General features: G+C 35.2%; 1 protein-coding gene across 15 annotated transcripts in view; it reads right to left on the bottom strand.

The window, feature by feature from the left end:
- Positions 1-18,808, bottom strand: part of CEP170 (centrosomal protein 170) — a 132,979-nt gene that overhangs the window by 9,656 nt on the left and 104,515 nt on the right. For 9 of the 15 annotated variants that reach the window (XM_065935632.1, XM_065935624.1, XM_065935633.1 and 6 more), the window contains 3 exons: positions 14,755-14,989; positions 5,966-6,143; positions 3,795-3,965 (listed from right to left, as the gene is read on the bottom strand). In XM_065935632.1, the coding sequence (XP_065791704.1) occupies positions 3,795-3,965; positions 5,966-6,143; positions 14,755-14,989 (584 nt within the window). The remainder of the gene's footprint in view (positions 1-3,794; positions 3,966-5,965; positions 6,144-14,754; positions 14,990-18,808) is intronic. The other 6 variants (XM_065935628.1, XM_065935637.1, XM_065935635.1 and 3 more) reach the window with 3 other exon arrangements.

Raw genomic sequence — 18,808 nt, 5'->3', positions numbered from 1 at the left:
AACACATTGGTCATAGTAAACACCCTCTTCCAACAACACAAGAGATGTCTCTACACAAGGACATCATCAAATGGTCAGTACTGAAAATGGACTGATTATATTCTTTGCAGCAAACAATGGAGAAGCTCTATACAATCAGCAAAAACAAGACTTGGAGCTGACTGCGGCTCAGATCATGAACTTCTTACTGCAAAATTCAGGCTTAAATTGAAGAAACTAGGGAAAACCACTAGGCCATTCAGGTATGACCTAAATAAAACCTCTTATGATTATACAGTGGAGGTGACAAAGAGATTCAAGGGATTAGATTTGGTAGACAGAGTGCCTGAAGAACTATCTACCAGATGGAGGTTAGTAACATTGTACAGGAGGTGGTGACCAAAACCATCACAAAGAAAAAGAAACACAAGGCAAAGTGGTTGTCTGAGGAGGCTTTACAAAAGCAGAGGAAAGAAAAGAAGCAAAAGGTAAGGGAGAAAGGGAAAGATATACCCAACTGAATGCAGAGTTCCAGAGATTAGCAAGGAAAGATAAGAAGGCCTTCTTAAATGAACAATGTAAAGAAATAGAGGAAAACAAAAGAACCGGAAATAGTGGAGATGGCTTCAAGAAAACTGGAGATATCAAGGGAACATTTCATGCAAGGATAGGCATGATAAAGGACAGTAACAAAGAACCTAAGAGAAGCAGAAGCGATTAAGAAGTGGCAAGGATACACAGAAGAAGCATACAAAAAAGGTCTTAATGACTGGAATAACTGGGATGCTGTGGTCACTCACCTAGAAGCCAAACATGTTGGAGTGTGAAGTTGAGTGTACCTTAGGAAGCATTAATATGAACAAAGCTAGTGGAGATAATAGAATTTCAGCTGAGCTATTTAAAATCCTAAAAAATGATGCTGTGAGTGACGCACTCAATATGTCAGCAAATTTGTAAAATTCACCAGTGGCCACAGGACTGAAAAGGTCAGTTTTCATTCCAATCCCAAAGAAGGGCTATGCCAAAGGTTGTTCAAATTACTGAACAATTGCACTCATTTCACATGCAGGCAAGGTTATAATCAAAATTCTCAAGCTAGGCTTCAGCAGTATATGAACCAAGAAGTTCTAGATGGACAAGCTCCATTTAGAAGAGGCAGAGGAACCAGAGATCAAATTGACAACATCCGCCGGATCATAAAGCAAAGGGATTTCAGAAAAACATTTACTTTTGGTTCACTAACTATGCTAAAATCTTTGACTGTGTGGATCACAACAAACTGTGGAAAATTCTTAAAGACATGGGAATAGCAGACCACGTTACCTGTCTCCTGAGAAACCTGTATGCAGGTCAAGAAGCAACAGCTAGAACCAGACATGAACAACAGACTGGTTCCAAATTGGGAAAAGGAGTACAACAAGGATGTATATTGTCCCCCTGCTTATTTAACTTATATTCAGAGTACATCATGAGAAATGATGGGATGGATGAATCATAAACTAGAGTCAAGAGTTCCGGGAGAAATATCAACAACCTCAGATATGCAGATGATACCACCCTTATGGCACAAAGCAAAGTGGAACTAAAGAGATTCTTGATGAAAGTGAAAGAGGAGAGTGAAAAAGCTGGCTTAAAACTCAACATTCAAAAAACTAAGCTCATGGCATCGGGTCTCAACACTTTGTGGCAAATAGGTGGGGAAAAATGGAAACTGACATATTTTATTTTCTTGGGCTCCAAAATCAATGCAGCCATAAATTAAAAGACTCTTGCTCCTTAGAAGGAAAGCTATGAAAAACTTAGTGTACTAAAAAGCAGAGACATCACTTTGTTGACAAAGGTGCACAGAGTCAAAGTTATGGTTTTTCTAGTAGTCATGTTTGGATGTGAGATTTGGACCATAAGGAAGGCTGCACACCGATGAACTGATGCTTTCAAACTGTGGTGCTCAAGAAGACTCTTGAGAATCCCGTGGACTGCAATGAGATCAACCCCGTCAATCCTAAAGGAAATCAACCCTGAATACCCATTGGAAGGACTGATGCTGAAGCTGCAATACTTTGGCCACCTGATATAAAGAGCTGACTCACTGGAAAAGACCCTGATGCTGGGAAAGAGTGAGGGCAGGAGAAGAAGGGGGCAACAGAGGATGAGATGATTGGATGGCTTTAACAACTCAATAGACATGAGTTGAGCAAACTCCAGGAGAGAGGGAAGGACAGGGATACCTGGCGAGCTGCAGTCCATGGGGTTGCAAAGAGTCTGACACAACTGAGCAACTGAGCAACAACAGAAAGAAACAGCCAACTAATGTAATCTGCCTCTAGTCACATGGTTTTTTCCATCCCATCTCCCTGTCTCCCTCCACCCAAGGTAAACAATATTCTGAATCCCATTCATCATTCCCTTGGTTTTCTTCTTATATAATTTGTTAGATCTATTTCTGTCTTAAGTATATAACATTATTAATTTGTGACAAAACACATTTTATCTGATCTTTTGAGAATTACTTTCTTCATTTAATGTTCTATTGCTAAAATTCATCCACATGGTGGCATATGGTAGTTCATTTGTTTTGATCCCTCCATTGATTTTTCAATTTGTGCACATACCAGTATATACATTCATTTTTCTTCAGATACAAACACTTAAAGACTATTCCCAAGTTTTGTTACTGCCCACAGTGCTACTATGAATATCCTCTTTCAAGACTTTTGCTGTCAGTGAGAATGGGTATACACAAGCAGCAAAACTGCTAGATAATGGACTACATTTATGTTCAATTTTAGGAAATAATATCAAACTGTTTGCCAAAGTGACTCCACCAATTTAACCTTACTAGCAACAATAAGAAAGCCTATGTATTCACATCTTCTCCTATATTTAATGTTTTAAGACTTTTTAATTTGTTGCCAATTGAATGAATATAAAATAATCTCACTGTAGCCTTGAAAACTATTTCTCTGAATACTCATGAAGTTAAACATCTCTTCATAGGCCTTGAGTATTTTCAGTGAAATGCTGCACATGGTTTTTGCAGATTTTTCTTTGGGGCTGTTTTGCCTTTTTAAACTGATTGTAGGAGCTCTGATACATTCTGTATTCTAATCTCTTGTTGCCTGTATGTTTCACATAGTCCTTTAATATACTCAAACTTATCAATCTTTTATTTGTAAGTCAAAACTTTTTGAGTCTTTTAAGAAATCATTCCCTGCTGCAGTGCTTAAAGATATTTACCTATATTATACTAAAAATTTTAAAGTTTTGCTTTTGCCCTTTAGGAACTAAATTCATTTAGAGTTAATTATTTGTAATTGATATGATGCCAGGATGAAATTCTATTCTACCCATAAAGACAAGCACTTTTCCCCCAGCCCTATATACTGAACAAAACCAAACAAAATTGTCCTTGTTTTACAAATGTAGTCTTTACAGGACCTGAAGTGCTGTAATAATCCAAAATAATCCAAAGCCCACCAATCCTCTTACCAAACCTTCCCTGTTTATCTTAAGAGGCTTGTAAGTATTAAACAGGGGAATTCTCAGGTGGTGTGAGTGGTAAAGAATCTCCAATGCAGGAGACACAGGTTCAATCCTTGGGTCAGGAAGATCCCCAGAGGAGGAAATGGAAAGTCTCTCCAGTATTCTTGCCAGGAAAACCCTATGGACAGAGGAGCCTGGCAGGCTACATACAGTCCATGGCATTGCAGAGACACGACTGAGCACACACACATACATGAACAGTTCTCCTCCTCTTTTTCCAACCAATTGGGCATGCATCCTCTGCCATTTGTTGAAGTTTATAGTTTACTCACTTCATCCCTGCTCCAGGTTCTCCGCCTTGTAATTGTTAAGTGATCAGGAGGCTCTGCTGGTTGAGGTCTTGGGTCACTAGACCGACAGTTGTTTCCTTCTGGTGTTTTAGAATGAACTAATGGAGGGATCTTTCGGAAGTTGAGGCTCTCATCAAAAACACGATCAACTAACTAACAGGACAAAAGCAAATCCTCATGAGCACAGAGTAATTTGGAAAAACACAGATACTGGCATTATAGTTTTTATAGTTAGAAGTTATTCCATTCTCAGGTAGTAACAGAAGCATGATATCTTCAATAAACCAATTACTCTTTCTTTTTATAAGCACTTCAAAGGTGTCCGTTTTATAAAATAGATGTTCATCTACATAGATTTTATTTTCAAAATCCAAAATATATATAATAACTATGTTAAATTTGATTCTTCCATGGATAAAGTTTCCCCCAATGGAAAACACAGATGGTAAATAGAAAAAGCTGAGCCATGTAGATGGACAAGGAGTTCATTTTACTCACATTGCCTTACCAGTGTAAAATAATGTTTCTTTTTCTTTTAGTTTCCTATCTTGTTTTTTCCTTTTTTCCTCCCCAAATCCAGGTGCCAAATTTCTTCAGATACATAAATTACAAATTATAATTAAGTTTACAAAAGAAAAAAATTTTTTTAATTCACAAAGTATTTTGATCTTAGATAAACTTTTAGCAGTAATGCTACAGAAATGACATATTTCAGTACAAGTGATATACTGCCATCTACAGTGCAAATTATGCACATATAGTACAAAGTAACTCAGGTTTACTGAAGAAGGAATAAACTCTAGTACAGTAATAAGAAATGAAGTCAAAAGGAAAAAATGGAATTCTACTTAATGAAATGTTTGAACAATTTTACTGAGTCTGAGTGAATGTACAATCAAGTTAGGTATAATTTAGTTAGACAGCTGAGAAAATAATATCTTCATCATTCAAAATGTACCAGGAAGAATTGTGTATGTCTTGCCACCAAGAAGATCCTTTTGCTTTTCACCAATAAGGATGATTTTTTATACACATTTACAATTGATCAGTGTGGTAACAAAACTACACAGACTGATGAAACATTATTTACCAAATTAGAGAACACATAAAGGGGAAAAAAACAACAAAATTATGATCATTAAAGAATAAGATTATAAATGTGACAAAAAGCAACCAAAGAAAATTTTAGTAGAAGAGTTTACCAGAGTTAAATGTGTCAAAAAGGCTAGCCATTTTTGGCTACTATTGAGAACATTATTTTATGAAATTAAGGAAGTGAAATGAATCATCAATATTAGGGATTGGCACATTTTTGCTGTAACGGGTCAAATGATAAATATTTTAGGCTGTGCAGTCTTACAGTCTCTGTTCAACTACTCAGTTCTGACACTGTAGCATAAAACAGTCAGAGGATAATTAAACAAATCAGTGTGGCTTTGTCCTAATAAAACTGTAACTCATTCTTTCAAAGTGTCTGTCTTTTTTTGTATCTCTGCACCAAATCAAGAAATCCAACATGGCCAGAATACCATTGTTTTTATATTATATTTTAAAGGTTAACTTCTGGAGCTATCTGTTGTTTGTGGTGTCCCCTGGAGGGGGAGAACAGGGTACCCTGGTTTGGCAGGGCAATAGTCTGATATGCTAACTTACCCTGCACAATTCACAAGAATGTTTTAAAACTGAATACATATATTTGAGTGAGAGTGTATATGTATGTATATTTCAATTTTTGAAGAATCTTTGTGAATATATATATATATATTCATCAACAGAATTATTTAAAGTAGTGAAAACTATAGACTTTTTCTTGCTACTTGAGATAACTTCTAGTTAAGAATCTATGTAAGATTTATAGAAACTGTATACAATGCTTTATTATTTATACAATTATTTACCAAATTTGGATGTGCTTTTTAGGTATCATTTATTTTCATATTTTACAAAGTGTTTATTTTGAATAATTTTACAGCTTTCATGCTAATAGTAGACCAAATGTTAGCCTTTACTAGTTTTGTTATAAGAACATAAAAGAAATTTGTTAAAGCAAAGTTGGAAAATGCAGAGCTTCATGCAAATAGGGAGGATGGATGTAACCAAAAAAAAAACTAAGCAAAAAGCTAAAAGCAAAAGAAATAAAGAAAAGAAAGAACCTTATGCATCTCTCCATGAAGATCTCCTACCTCTTCTCTAGTGTCTATGGCAGAGCCGGGGGTGGTGGCAGCAGTGCTTACTGTGGTACTAGGGGCAGTGCCTGAGGAGGTCACTGAATCTATCTCTCCTGCTACATCGTTGATTTCCCGAGCAATGAGAGCGAGATCTTGGCTGATCCTGGCGATAATTTTAGAAAAGAAGTTTAATTCTTTCACATAACAGGTCCACAAACAATCATTTCGATAGAATCAGTTTTATAAGTTGTATATTTAAAGATCTGTCCTCAAAACTTCAGATTTTCTAGGTGTACCATTAACTATTTTGATATTGGAAGAATTAAAATGTTAATTCCAATATGTATCAAACTAAACCACACATAATTTACAAGTTGTCACTTAAAAATAGATGCGTTAAGTGCCTGAAGTACTGATGTGTGTCTTTTAAAAACACACTGTTAATGGTAATTACTAGCATTAATATATTACAGCAGTTTTTAAATTTGGGCATGGTAAACAATTCAAAGGCCTGTGAACCTGAATGAGAAAAGCAATTACAGCTTTATTTTCACTAACCTTCTAAATGAAACTTAGCATTTCTTTCAATTACAAAGATAAGCAACAAACAACAGTGGTATTAGCAGTACCGGTGATTTTTGTCAGCAAAACTAATTACATTATAGTTTCTATGAGTATATCAAAACATTTAGTCATCACTACTACTTCAAAACTACTTCATTACACCCACAGCAATAACGTTCCATTTACTATGTTAATGAAGAATTATATACTACTATATCACTTTAAAAATATTTTAAAAGCTGTATTTCAATATAATTGTTTCTAATGTTTATATACCTTTCTGAGAGAAGCTCCCTAAGCTCCTCCAGATGGCCCAAGGGGTGTTTGGTACCAAAGAAGTGAGGAGCTCTGACAGAGCATAGCATTTTATGTTATCTACCAAACTTCATAGTACATCACACGTCATTTGACGGTCACAAGGTAGCAGAAGAACTTATCTAACTGATTGATTATGAAGAAAGATGTGTTTTCAGAGAAAATTACTGGCTTGCTCATGACCACAAAACTTCAAAGTAGCTGACACAGGGCCAGATTCCATGTTTTGAGATCATGTCCCTAAAGTCATTTATTTGTACTTTCAGCCACATGGACTGAAGAACTAAGTAACTGTTATCAGTGATAACTGAACATTTTCTAAGTTATGCAGCCACTGCATAGGATCTCAATTTGGTTACTTGCACAGTAACCAAAAGCTTTGGAATGACAGAATGTTTGTAAAACACCCATATAAGCTTTCCAACTCTAAAATCCAAAGCGCAAAGTAACAACTTTTTAACTTATGCAAAATGTACGCTTGAAAGGTTTTCACGGAATGGAGTAATTGCATAGAAACTTAACTACAGATTTAAAAAGAGAAGCTAACCTGAAGCTTATGGCCCAACAGAAGCAATCTACGTTCAATTCCTTTATATTTACCAGTAAATACTTAATGATCTGGTCACTGTGCTAGGTCCTAAGGGCTGCAATGGTGAAGAAGCAGAAACTATCACAACACTGTAAAAAGGCTATTTCAGTTCAGTCGTTCAGTCATGTCCGTCTTTTTGCGACCCAATGAACTGCAGCACGCCAGGCTTCTCTGTCCGTCACCCACTCCCAGAGTTTACTCAAACTCATGCCCATCAAGTCGGTGATGCCATCCAACCGTCTCATGGCTCTGTCTTCCCCTTCTTTTCCCACCTTCAATCTTTCCCAGCATCAGGGTCTTTCCCAATGAGTAAGTTCTTCGCATGAGGTGGCCAAAGTATTGGAGCTTCAGCCTCAGCATCAGTGCTTCCAATGAATATTCAGAACTGATTTCCTTTAGGATTGACTGCTTGGATCTCCTTTCAGTTGAAGGGACTCTCAAGAGTCTTTTTCAACACCATAGCTAAAAAGCATCAATTCTTCAGTGCTCAGCTTTCTTTATAGTTCAACTCTCACATCCATACATGACTACTGAAGACACCATAGCTTTGACTAGATGGACTTTTGTTGGCAAAGTAATGGCTTTGCTTTTTAATATGCTGTCTAGGTTGGTAATAGCTTTCCTTCCAAGGAGCAAATCTGTTGATTTCATGGCTGCAGTGATTTTGGGGCCCAAGAAAATAAAGTCTCTCACTGCTTCCATTGTTTCCCCATCTATTTGCCATGAAGGGATGGGACTGGATACCATGATCATCATTTTCTGAATGTTGAGTTTTAAGCCAACTTTTTTACTCTCCTCTTTCACTTTCATCAAGAATCTCTTTAGTTCCTCTTTGCTTTCTGCTATAAGGGTGGGGTCATCTACATATCTGAGGTTATTGATATTTCCCCCGGCAATCTTGATTCCAACTTGGGCTTCATTCAGCCTAGCATTTTGCATGATGTACTCTGCATATAAGTTAAATAAGCAGGGTGACAATATACAGCCTTCATGTACTCCTTTCCCGATTTGGAACCACTCTGTTGTTTCATGTTCAGTTCTAACTGTTGCTTCTTGACGTGCACACAGATTTCTCAGTAGGCAGGTCAGGTAGTCTGATATTCCCATCTCTTGAAGAATTTTCCAGTTTGTTGTGATCCACACAGTCAAAGGTTTTGGCATAGTCAATAAAGTAGAAATAGAGGTTTTTCTGGAATTCTCTTGCTTTTTCTACAATCCAATGGATGTTGGCAATTTGATCTTTGGTTTCTCTGCCTTTTCTAAATCCAGCTTGAACATCTGGAAGTTCATGATTCACATACAGCTGAAGCTTGGCTTGGAGAATTTGGAGCATTACTTTGCTAGCATGTGAGATGAGTACAATTGTTTGGTAGTTTGAACATTCTTTGGCATTGCCTTTCTTTGGGATTGGAATGAAAATGGATGTTTTCCAGTCCTGTGGCCACTGCTGAGTTTTCCAAATTTGCTGGCATATTGAATGCAGCACTTTCACAGCATCATCTTTCAGGATTTGAAATAGCTCAACTGGAATTCCATCACCTCTACTAGCTTTGTGTGTAGTGATGCTTCCTAAGGCCCACTTGACTTCACATTCTAGGATGTCTGGCTCTAGGTGAGTGACCACACCATCATGGTTATCTGGGTCTTGAAGATCTTTTTTGTACCGTTCTTCTCTGTATTCTTGCCACCTCTTCTTAATATCTTCTGCTTCTGTTAGGTCCCTACCATTTCTGTCCTTTATTGTGCTCATCTTGGCATGAAATGTTCCCTTGGTATCTCTAACTTTCTTGAAGAGATATCTAGTCTTTCCCATTCTGTTGTTTTCCTCTATTTCTGTGCACTGATCACTGAGGAAGGCTTTTTATCTCTCCTTGCTATTCTTTGGAACTCTGCATTCAAATGGGTGTATCTTTCCTTTTCTCCTTTGCCTTTTGCTTTTCTTCTTTTCTCAGCTATTTGTAAGGCCTCCTCAGACAACCATTTTGCCTTTTTGCATTTCTTTTTCTTAGGAATGGTCTTGATCAATGCCTCCTGCACAATGTCATAAACCTCTGTCCACAGTTCGTCAGCCATTCTGTCTATCAGATCGAATCCCTTGAATCTATTGGTCACTTCCACTGTATAATCATAAGGGATTTGATTTAGGTCATACCTGAATGGTCTAGTGGTTTCCCCTACTTGCTTCAATTTTAAGTCTGAATTTGGCAATAAGGAGCTCATGATCTGAGCCACAGTCGGCTCCTGGTCTTGTTGTTGCTGATTGTATAAAGCTTCTCCATCTTTGGCTGCAAAGAATATAATCAATCTGATTTTGATATTGGCCATCTGGTGATGTCCATTTGTAGAGCATTCTCTTGTGTTGTTGGAGGAAGATGTTTGTTATGACCAGTGCATTCTCTTGGCAAACTCTGTTAGCCTTTGACCTGCTTCATTTTGTACTCCAAGGCCCAATTTGCCTGTTACTCCAGGTATCTCCTGACTTCCTACTTTGGTAACGTTTCATTACATTGCTTTATATATTATAAGGGCTTCCCCAGGTGGCTCAGGGGTAAAGAATCCACCTGCAATGCTGGAGACATGCATTCAATCCCTGGGTAGGGAAGATTCCCTGGAGCAGGGCATGGCAACCCGCTCCAGTATTCTTGCTTGGAAAATTCCATGGACAGAGGAGCCTGGCAGGCTACAGACCATAGGCTGTATGGACAGGCTTCAGTTGTGTCTGCAAAGAGTCAGACATGACTGAAAAAACTAAGTATGCATATATTATAAGGAAACCCATATCATTTAATTCTGGCCACTAAATTAAATTGGCTCTTACCAAAAATATAAAAAACTTCTAATAAAATGTATTAAAATTACAATTTGGTTTTTTGCCATTAAGATTACCATGTATTTGTAATTTTAATCATAAATATTGAGCCTTGAAAAATATAAACCATCATTGTATTTTAAAATATTAAAAAATATACTTATAGGTATTCTTATTTGAATTTCACTAATAAAAATACTACATGTAAAAGATTCAGTAATAAAGCCTCTTTCCTCTTGACCAGAAGTGTCAGATGACTACTTTCAGGTCAATCAAATCAGGGAATAAGGCTCATTAGGTAGGTGTTCTATGACACATTTATTTAATAATCATTTTAACATTAAAAATAGACTACTTATATATCAGCATTATTATTGTTAGGAAAAAAGAATGTTTTAAAACAAAGTTTGAAATGAAATCTGAATGAAACTTTGGTTGAGATTCTTAGGTTTCCTATTAGTATAGGGTAAGCCTTAATAAAATATTTTACAAATTGTAAGAATATAACATTGATTCTGAAACTCCAGTTATATCTGCAGTCTCATAAATTTAAATTATCAAATATACAGAAAACCAAATGCTCACAATTAAGTTATAAACACAACATGCACCACTGTTTTCTCTGCACTCCACTTAAATATAACTAACATTTGATACCTTACTATACGTCAAGCACTAGGTTATGCACATGCCTTGGTTTGTCAACTCTCTCAAGTTGACACTATTGTCATGTCCATTTTACACATAAAACTAGAGCACAGTTACTTAACTAGTCTAGGGTCTTACAGACCACATGGCAGAGTTGGGTTTGAATTGAGAAAATCTGATCCCAGAGTCCATGATTTTGATCATTCAGCTACACTGAATCCTTATAATTTAGGTTATCCCTCAGACTTCAATAATATTCTCAGTTCACTCACCACTTCCTGGCAATGTCTATGACCACGCTTCAACTATTTTCTTTTTGTCTGACTTCCAAAATGATGATTCTACCTCTCATGAGCTTCCTGCGCTGCAGAGCTATACACTCTTTCACATGTCTGTTCCAAAAGTACCTGAAGTCAGCATGCCCAAAACAGAGCTTATCTTCCTTTTCGTTTTTTGTTTCTGAGGACATCCATTTCTAACTCACCTTTACGAGTCACTAATGCTAAAAACTACATTCTGCTCATAGAAGTTCTTAACAATATTCATTTGAACAACCATGGAGTTATTCTGGCAATCATCAAATGCTGTCAAATGTTACATGTCCATATCTCCATTTATACCATCACTATCTTAACATAGGCCTTCAATGCCTTGCACATTAACTTCTAGAATAGATCACTAGTTTATCTAAAGGTTCTCTTCTCTCTCAAACAATTCTACAAATTGCCCTTAAGAGTAACTTTCTTTTAATATAGATCTTATCATCCTTTTCAAAAATCTTAAACATAAGTATTTTTTGTCCCCCCATTTATTTTTATTAGTTGGAGGCTAACTACTTTACAATATTGTAGTGGTTTTTGCCATACATTGACATGAATCAGCCATGGATTTACATGTATTCCCCATCCCGATCCCCCCCCACCTCCCTCTCCATCCCATCCCTCTGGGTCTTCCCAGTGCACCAGCCCTGAGCACTTGTCTCATGCATCCAACCTGGGCTGGTGATCTGTTTCACCCTTGATAGTATACTTGTTTCAATGCTATAAACATAAGTCTTATATATAAAATAATATGTATGCTTCTTAGTTGGCACTCAATGTCTCCTATTATTGAGCTGGCTTAGGATTATCTTCAATTTGGTCATCTATTAACTATATACCTTTATATCTTAGACTTGGACAAACTTCACCCACCCCCTTTTTTTTCATGCTATTTCTTTTCTCTTTTCAACCTCCAGTAAATTCCTGTTGCAGACACCCTTTTAAAATAATTAATTAACTGATTAATTTGGCTGTGTCAGGCCTTAATTACGGCAAGCAGGTTCTTCCAGTTGCAGTGTGTGGGATCTAGTTCCCTGACCAAGGATCAAACCCAGGCTCCCTGCATTGGAAGCATGGAGTCCTAGCCATTGGACTACCAGGGAAGTTCAAACTTCACCCTTTCTACAATCTCTTCTACCACTCTGCCTGATATCACCTCATGCAATACCTTTGCTTCTTTCCTCTGACTCTGAACTCTCTGAGGATACTCCTGTCTAAGTCATCTTTCCACTTCACTCAGGCTAAATACTGTGTTCTACTCATAGAAGTTGCTTAGGAATTCTTTGTTGAGTGGATGGGAATTACATGTGGATGGGGATTATACAATACATAAAAAAAAATTTATGCAAACATAAACTTGATCCAAAACAAAACTGCAGAGGTGTAAAGGTGCTGGTTTAGTAATACAGCTCTAAAATATAAGCAAAAAGAGTATGAAAAAGCAGAAAACATTTTGCAATCAATTAAAATCACTATTATGTTTTTCAAATTTATTAAGTGAAAGTGGTAGCCAATTTACAGAAATAAAACATGTATTTCTCACATTCTATTTAGTTTAGTTATTTGAAAATAAATTTCTGCACATTAAGCAAATGTCAGTATTCAATAGGAACATTAAACATCAACATTAACTTTCTTTCCTTCCTATACTTCCTATCTTCCCCTCTTACTTTTTTTAATATCTTAAAAAACAAAAATAAAAATACTTTCTCTTCCTGTGAGATGTATGGCTGGAAAATATACCTTGAAAAATTAAATCCCAACAGCAAGTTTTACTAACATAATGCTACTAACAAACTGGAGGAAAAAGGCATATAATCATTAGATGTTAAATAGGCTAGCCTTAGAGTACTACTATAGATAATAAAATATTTACAGACAAGGGTAATAAAATACACATACTAACAAAATAAAACCAAGTGAAAATATAACAGACAGTTCTTAGTCACTTTCCCCTTTGTATCATAATTCTTTTCTGTTTAGGGACAGGGAAGTGGATTTAGCCCAGAAGGTGTTCAGTGATCTAGTTTAGGGTAGAGAGCTTAAGAGACAAAGCCTCCTAAGAAAAAGCAGAACATTCTAGTTCCCTTGGGTACCCCTTGGGTTCATGTGATGAGACTTGTCCATGTGGAGGAAAAAAAATGAGACAAGAGCAAGGTCTGTTGTTGCCAGCTGTGCCCACAAGAAAAAAAAATATAGTATCAAGATTTTCTCATTGCAGTTTTGTGGGCCCATAATAATGCATGGAGTGGCTTCCCAGGTGACGCAAGCGGTAAAGAATCTGCCCGCCAATGCAGGACATGTACGAGATGCAGGTTTGATCCCTGGGTTGGGAAGGTCCCCTGGAGGAGGGGATGGCAACACACTCCAGTATTCTTGCCTGGAGAATCCCATGGACAGAAGAGCCTGGTGGGTTACAGTCCATGGGGTTGCACAGAGTCGGACACAACTGAAGCAACTTAGCACAATGCACAATAATGCATGGATCCCAAAGCACATACATGCCCATACTCTAATCAGAACTGGTTTACAAAGCTTCAACAATTATTGTCGTTTACATGGCCAAAAAGTAATGTTTAAGCAACACAATGAGATTAGAAGGGCATATTCTGCAAGAACTAAAAGCAACCACAAGTGAATAGTCACTAAAGAAAACAAAAAAAAAAATAAACATTAAACTAATGAACCAGAAAAAAAGAAACAATTCACAGAAGTCCATAAAGAAAAGATAAACATCATAAAATCATCATAAAAAATTTTAAAGGAATTTATGAATTATTATATATAATTTCTTTAATAATGTTGTCAAGTATAAGAAAATTAGGACCTCAAGCTAAAGGCAGAAATAATTTTAGCATGTAGACAATGAAAATGTTTAGGTAACATGTAACAGTAAAATTTAATACCTTACAAACTTACCAAAAAACCCTTGACTACTATAGCATATTTTTGAATAGAGCCTCTATTGAACAGTCAACTGCAATGTTAGGGGTTAAAAATCACATCTGCAGCATGAATTTTACTTTTAATTATGCAATCTTAAGGTTATTATAAACATATTTAATATTCAAAATAATATTCTCATTTAATTATTAAAGGATTGTACTAACTCAATCTAATGAACTCATAAAAGTACAAGTAATAATCTGCCTACTCTAATTCTCCCCAGAGAATGTTAGCAACATCCCTAACAAGTACACCTCTTTGGAAGGTAAAAGAATAAAAAAAAGTATCTGCACAATTCTCAATTATGTAGAGCTGATACTGACTACCTTTCAAAATTATATTAATTCATCAGCGTCTCTACTGGAAATAAGAAAGAGGGGTTTACCAAAACAAATTTTTTAATGTGTAAGTAGCACTTGCATTAAAAAAAAAGGATAATGAGTAATACTATCAACAAAACTAACGTTCTTAGTTCTCTGTGGATTTCATTTCTTGGTACAAACAAAGTAAAAGCTAAACTTGTTATCAAGTTGAAACAGTAACAAATAATTTCAACTCTTAGAAATAATGGATTAAAACCAACCTGGCTATTTCTTCTCGATGGGCAGTCCAATCTCGGATGTAGTCTTCCTGTTCTTTTATCCGGTGTTTGAATGAAGAACTAGTAGGCATTGCTGACCCAGAGCTCTGCAATCGAGTCGTTTTCAGGGCTGGAGAAGTACGTAGACGGGTATGTTTAGGGGAATTACGGTTTGATCCAAATTCATCTTCTGAGGTGGAAGCATAATCAGTAGGAAAGCGCCTCCATCTTGAATTTACTAAATTAGTTTAATTATTAAAAAAAGAATTATTATGTTATCTTTTAAAAGAGAGAAAATAAAAATCATGATTTCAAAAACACCATGAGACCACACACAGCACAATTTTCAAAAACTGACATACACATAGTGTACAAAACCATTAAGTCTACTACTCTTTAAGATAGAAACATCATACTTTGGTGAATTAAAAACAATGAAGAATTAAGAACAATAGAAAGATCACATTTTCTGTAGCATGGTGAGTAAACAAACATTCAGATGAACAGTTGACTAATGATAAACAACTAAGCAAGCTCTATTCATAAATGTTTAACTCAGGTACTATTTAATTGCAAATATTTCTCATTTAAGTGATGTTATGGATTTTTTCTTTTTTAATGACAGCAACAACAACAACAAAAAAATAAAATAAGGGAAAAGATTTCCTCATGCCACATGGACTTTTCAACATGGAGATGGTAAAAACCCTCTTTTCCCAACAAACAAATATGCATAATTCCTGCTGTGGAAATTATGCCTTTATGGCAGAAAAAAAAACATTACCTCTGTCATTCAACATCCTGTTATGCTATGATTGGAAAAAATCTTTTTACATGGTAAAAACACAACAAAGCATCTTCAGTACAACTCTGCTGCTTTGACATTGAAAGCATACAGGTGAAAATAGACAACGGCAATAAAACCTACAAGGAGTGAAAACCTACAAAGGTATTCTCACAACCATTAACATTTATGGCACAGGAGATACTGACAATAGTCACATTAAAGAAAGTGGCAATCACTTTCTTATTTAAGGTTAGTAAAGATTTAAAAAATGGTTTTGTGGACACATTTGAAAATTAGAAGACAAATTAATGCAGACAGGTCACTACTACTGTTAATATAATAATTAAACATGCAAATAAAGTGTGAAGCATAAAGAGGTAAAAATAGGGAAAAAACGGCTAATCTCTGGAAAACTTCACAAGGGCAGGAATTATGTCTGCTTAATCCACTAACATGTTCCTAGCATTTAGCAGTGTCTGGCTAACAAATGTTTAATAAATATGTTTGAATAAATGAATTAATTCCTAGATACTGACCATTTTCTTTCCTCAAAATAGGAAAACCTAGTAAAAAAGCATGAGACATTTTTGGTGGCTAAAGTGCTAAAACCTTAGCTTCTGTTGTTAAGTTCCAACTGCTATTAATATTAAGAGCTTTCTTTATCTTTCTCTTATAAAACAGAAGCTGACTCTAGGCTGTGTACATTGGTGAAGTCTAGAATTCCTTTATCCTACTTCACTTGAATTTTATGTCTTTCCTGTCTTTTCCTTCATAAACTTCATTTCTGCTTAAGGCTCTATAAGGCTGAGTTGGCACTCAAATAAGATTGATATTTGTTCCCAGAACTGCTTTAAGAACAGAGAAATCTGTAATCAGGACTACATCATAAATCAGTGCCTACCCATTTGTCTGGATTTAAACTCTTATTTGAGAGAATGAAGATAGGCAAAACTTCATGACGTTCTGTAAAAGTGCACATGAACATATATATGGAACTCGAGGTAATTAATCAGTTTTTTTTAAGGGGTTATTGAAAATAATTTCTGATTTTAACATTAGAAGATAATTCATTAGCACAAATAATACTTTTACCATGGTGGAAATTTACTAATTTCTAGACATTTGAACTGACCCTGAGACTTGAAAACAGCTTTAGGAAAAATTAAGAAAGAGTAAATAAATTTGTTTTTTTTTTTTTTTTTAAAACAAACACAGCAAGGCAATTAGCTATATAGCAAACAAATCTGTACTTTTTAATAAAGACATTTCATTAAATGCTGAATGTTTTTTATTTTGCTACCCTAGAATATGATTCATAAAAGGAAATTCATAAATAAAAAAGATCTTTTGTTAGATTAAATTTCCTGATTTTTTATTTGAAAACTATGTAACCATACCTATAACTAAAAATTGGAGAGGACAAAACCAGTAACAAAGAGTTTTAATAAACTGCAGAAGGTATGAAAACAGGTATTATATAGAGTTCAGGTTGTTAATATGGAGGTAATTTAGAGAGAATGGCATCAATAACTGATAGATATTTTGAGTTGCAGAGCACATGAAAGCAGAATAAGAAAGTGAGAAACAAAGGCTAAAAGTCGGGTGACATAAGTTATCAGGTGACAATATAGAAGCTGAGCCCTGTTAGAATTTAAATTGTGCAATCTAAGTCTCCAGGTCAGAAAATCATTACCTTTTAGAGAAAAGAATAAAAGAAAAACTTCCTTTTCAAATGAAATTCATAAACTTTCCACCTATTTTTTATAAGTCTACCTAGAACCCAGCAAGAATACTGAAGTTTCTAAGAATAACTTTTAAAAGAGGAGAAGCAATATGGGAGCCAGGTGGGAGGTACAAACTATTGGGTGTAAGATGAGCTCAAGGATGGGGGAGACAGCCAATATTTTGGAACAACTGTAAATAAAAAGTAACCTTTAAAATTGCATAAAAATGAAAAAATAATAAAAGGAAGGTGAGAAGGAAAACATAAAACATAGGACATAGCAGAAAATAAAAATGATTAGTAAGTCTTCAAATAACTAAAGGTTATCTCTACCAATGGAAAGCATATCATACATGGTGTGCTATGAAGCAAAGCTTAAGTTAACCTCTGAACAAAAAATGAGATGTGAAATGATGACTACTGGTGAAAAAGGGACTGTGAAAGGGAGTTAAAGCCAGGACCTCTAACCTATTATTTGTAGAAGTAGTTCTCTCAATACCTTTGCTTTCTTAATCTTTGCTTCCAAACTAAAGCAGCAATATATTTTATCTAAAGAAAAATCCCTATAACCTAACTAGCTTTTGTAGAGGAAACTTTAAAAATGTTTTTAACTTTCCCCAGTGCCTACTTATTTTATAGAATTTTAGAATAAAATGACTTTGGACGTGAGCTAGTTTAAATTCTTCCATCTATAGATAAAAATTGGGCCCAGAAAGGTACTGTGACTTGCTTAAATCAAAGTCTATGCCAAGTCTACTGACTCTCAGAGTGCAAAACTCATTTCATGTGCTTTAAAATTAAATAAATATTTTATTTTAAAAAATTTCAAGTTAGACTAATTAAAAAAGAAGACATCCTAGAATTCTCATAGAATGATTGTTTTATGATTTATACAGGGATGAAATTTTTTTTTTTACTTTCTTCTTGAACTTTACCCTTAGATAAAATTATTTAGAGAATCAAATGTAACTTTATATTATTAGGCTCATTTGATATACTGATACTAATAAGGCATTTCAGATAAATGCTTAAATTGAAAATCTGTGTTGAAGGTATTTAAAATGACAATCTCTAAGAAGCTTCTTGGGTTGATGAAGTGTTGGACAGCACATATAATAAAATGAGAAAACTGTGTTGAAGGTATCTGAAATGCCAATCTCTAAGAAGCTTCTTGGGTTGATGAAGTGCTGGACAGCACATACAACAAAATGAGAAAAAGTTCTAAGATGGGCTTAATTATTTTGTAGCTAACCTGAAAATTACTCTAGCTATGTTAGTTAAACAGACTCATTTTAGCTATAAAACTATACAACACTCCCTCTTGTGGAAGTAATAAACTACTACATTCATCAAGAATATATATTATTCATGATGTCTAAAAAATTTAAAAGGGGAAAAAGAGCTATTAGGATCATTTATCTGTGAGTGGTTTGATTTCTTTTAATCTTAACCAAAACTTTGCTGACATCAAAACACATCATTATCTACAGATGTAACAAATAAATTTCAGAAGACAAACATTACATTTTTATACCTAAATAAAAATA

Source organism: Muntiacus reevesi, chromosome 5, assembly GCF_963930625.1.
Source record: "Muntiacus reevesi chromosome 5, mMunRee1.1, whole genome shotgun sequence".
NCBI classification, from domain to species: Eukaryota; Metazoa; Chordata; class Mammalia; order Artiodactyla; family Cervidae; genus Muntiacus; species Muntiacus reevesi.
This window is presented reverse-complemented; position numbering and strand designations above follow the sequence as displayed.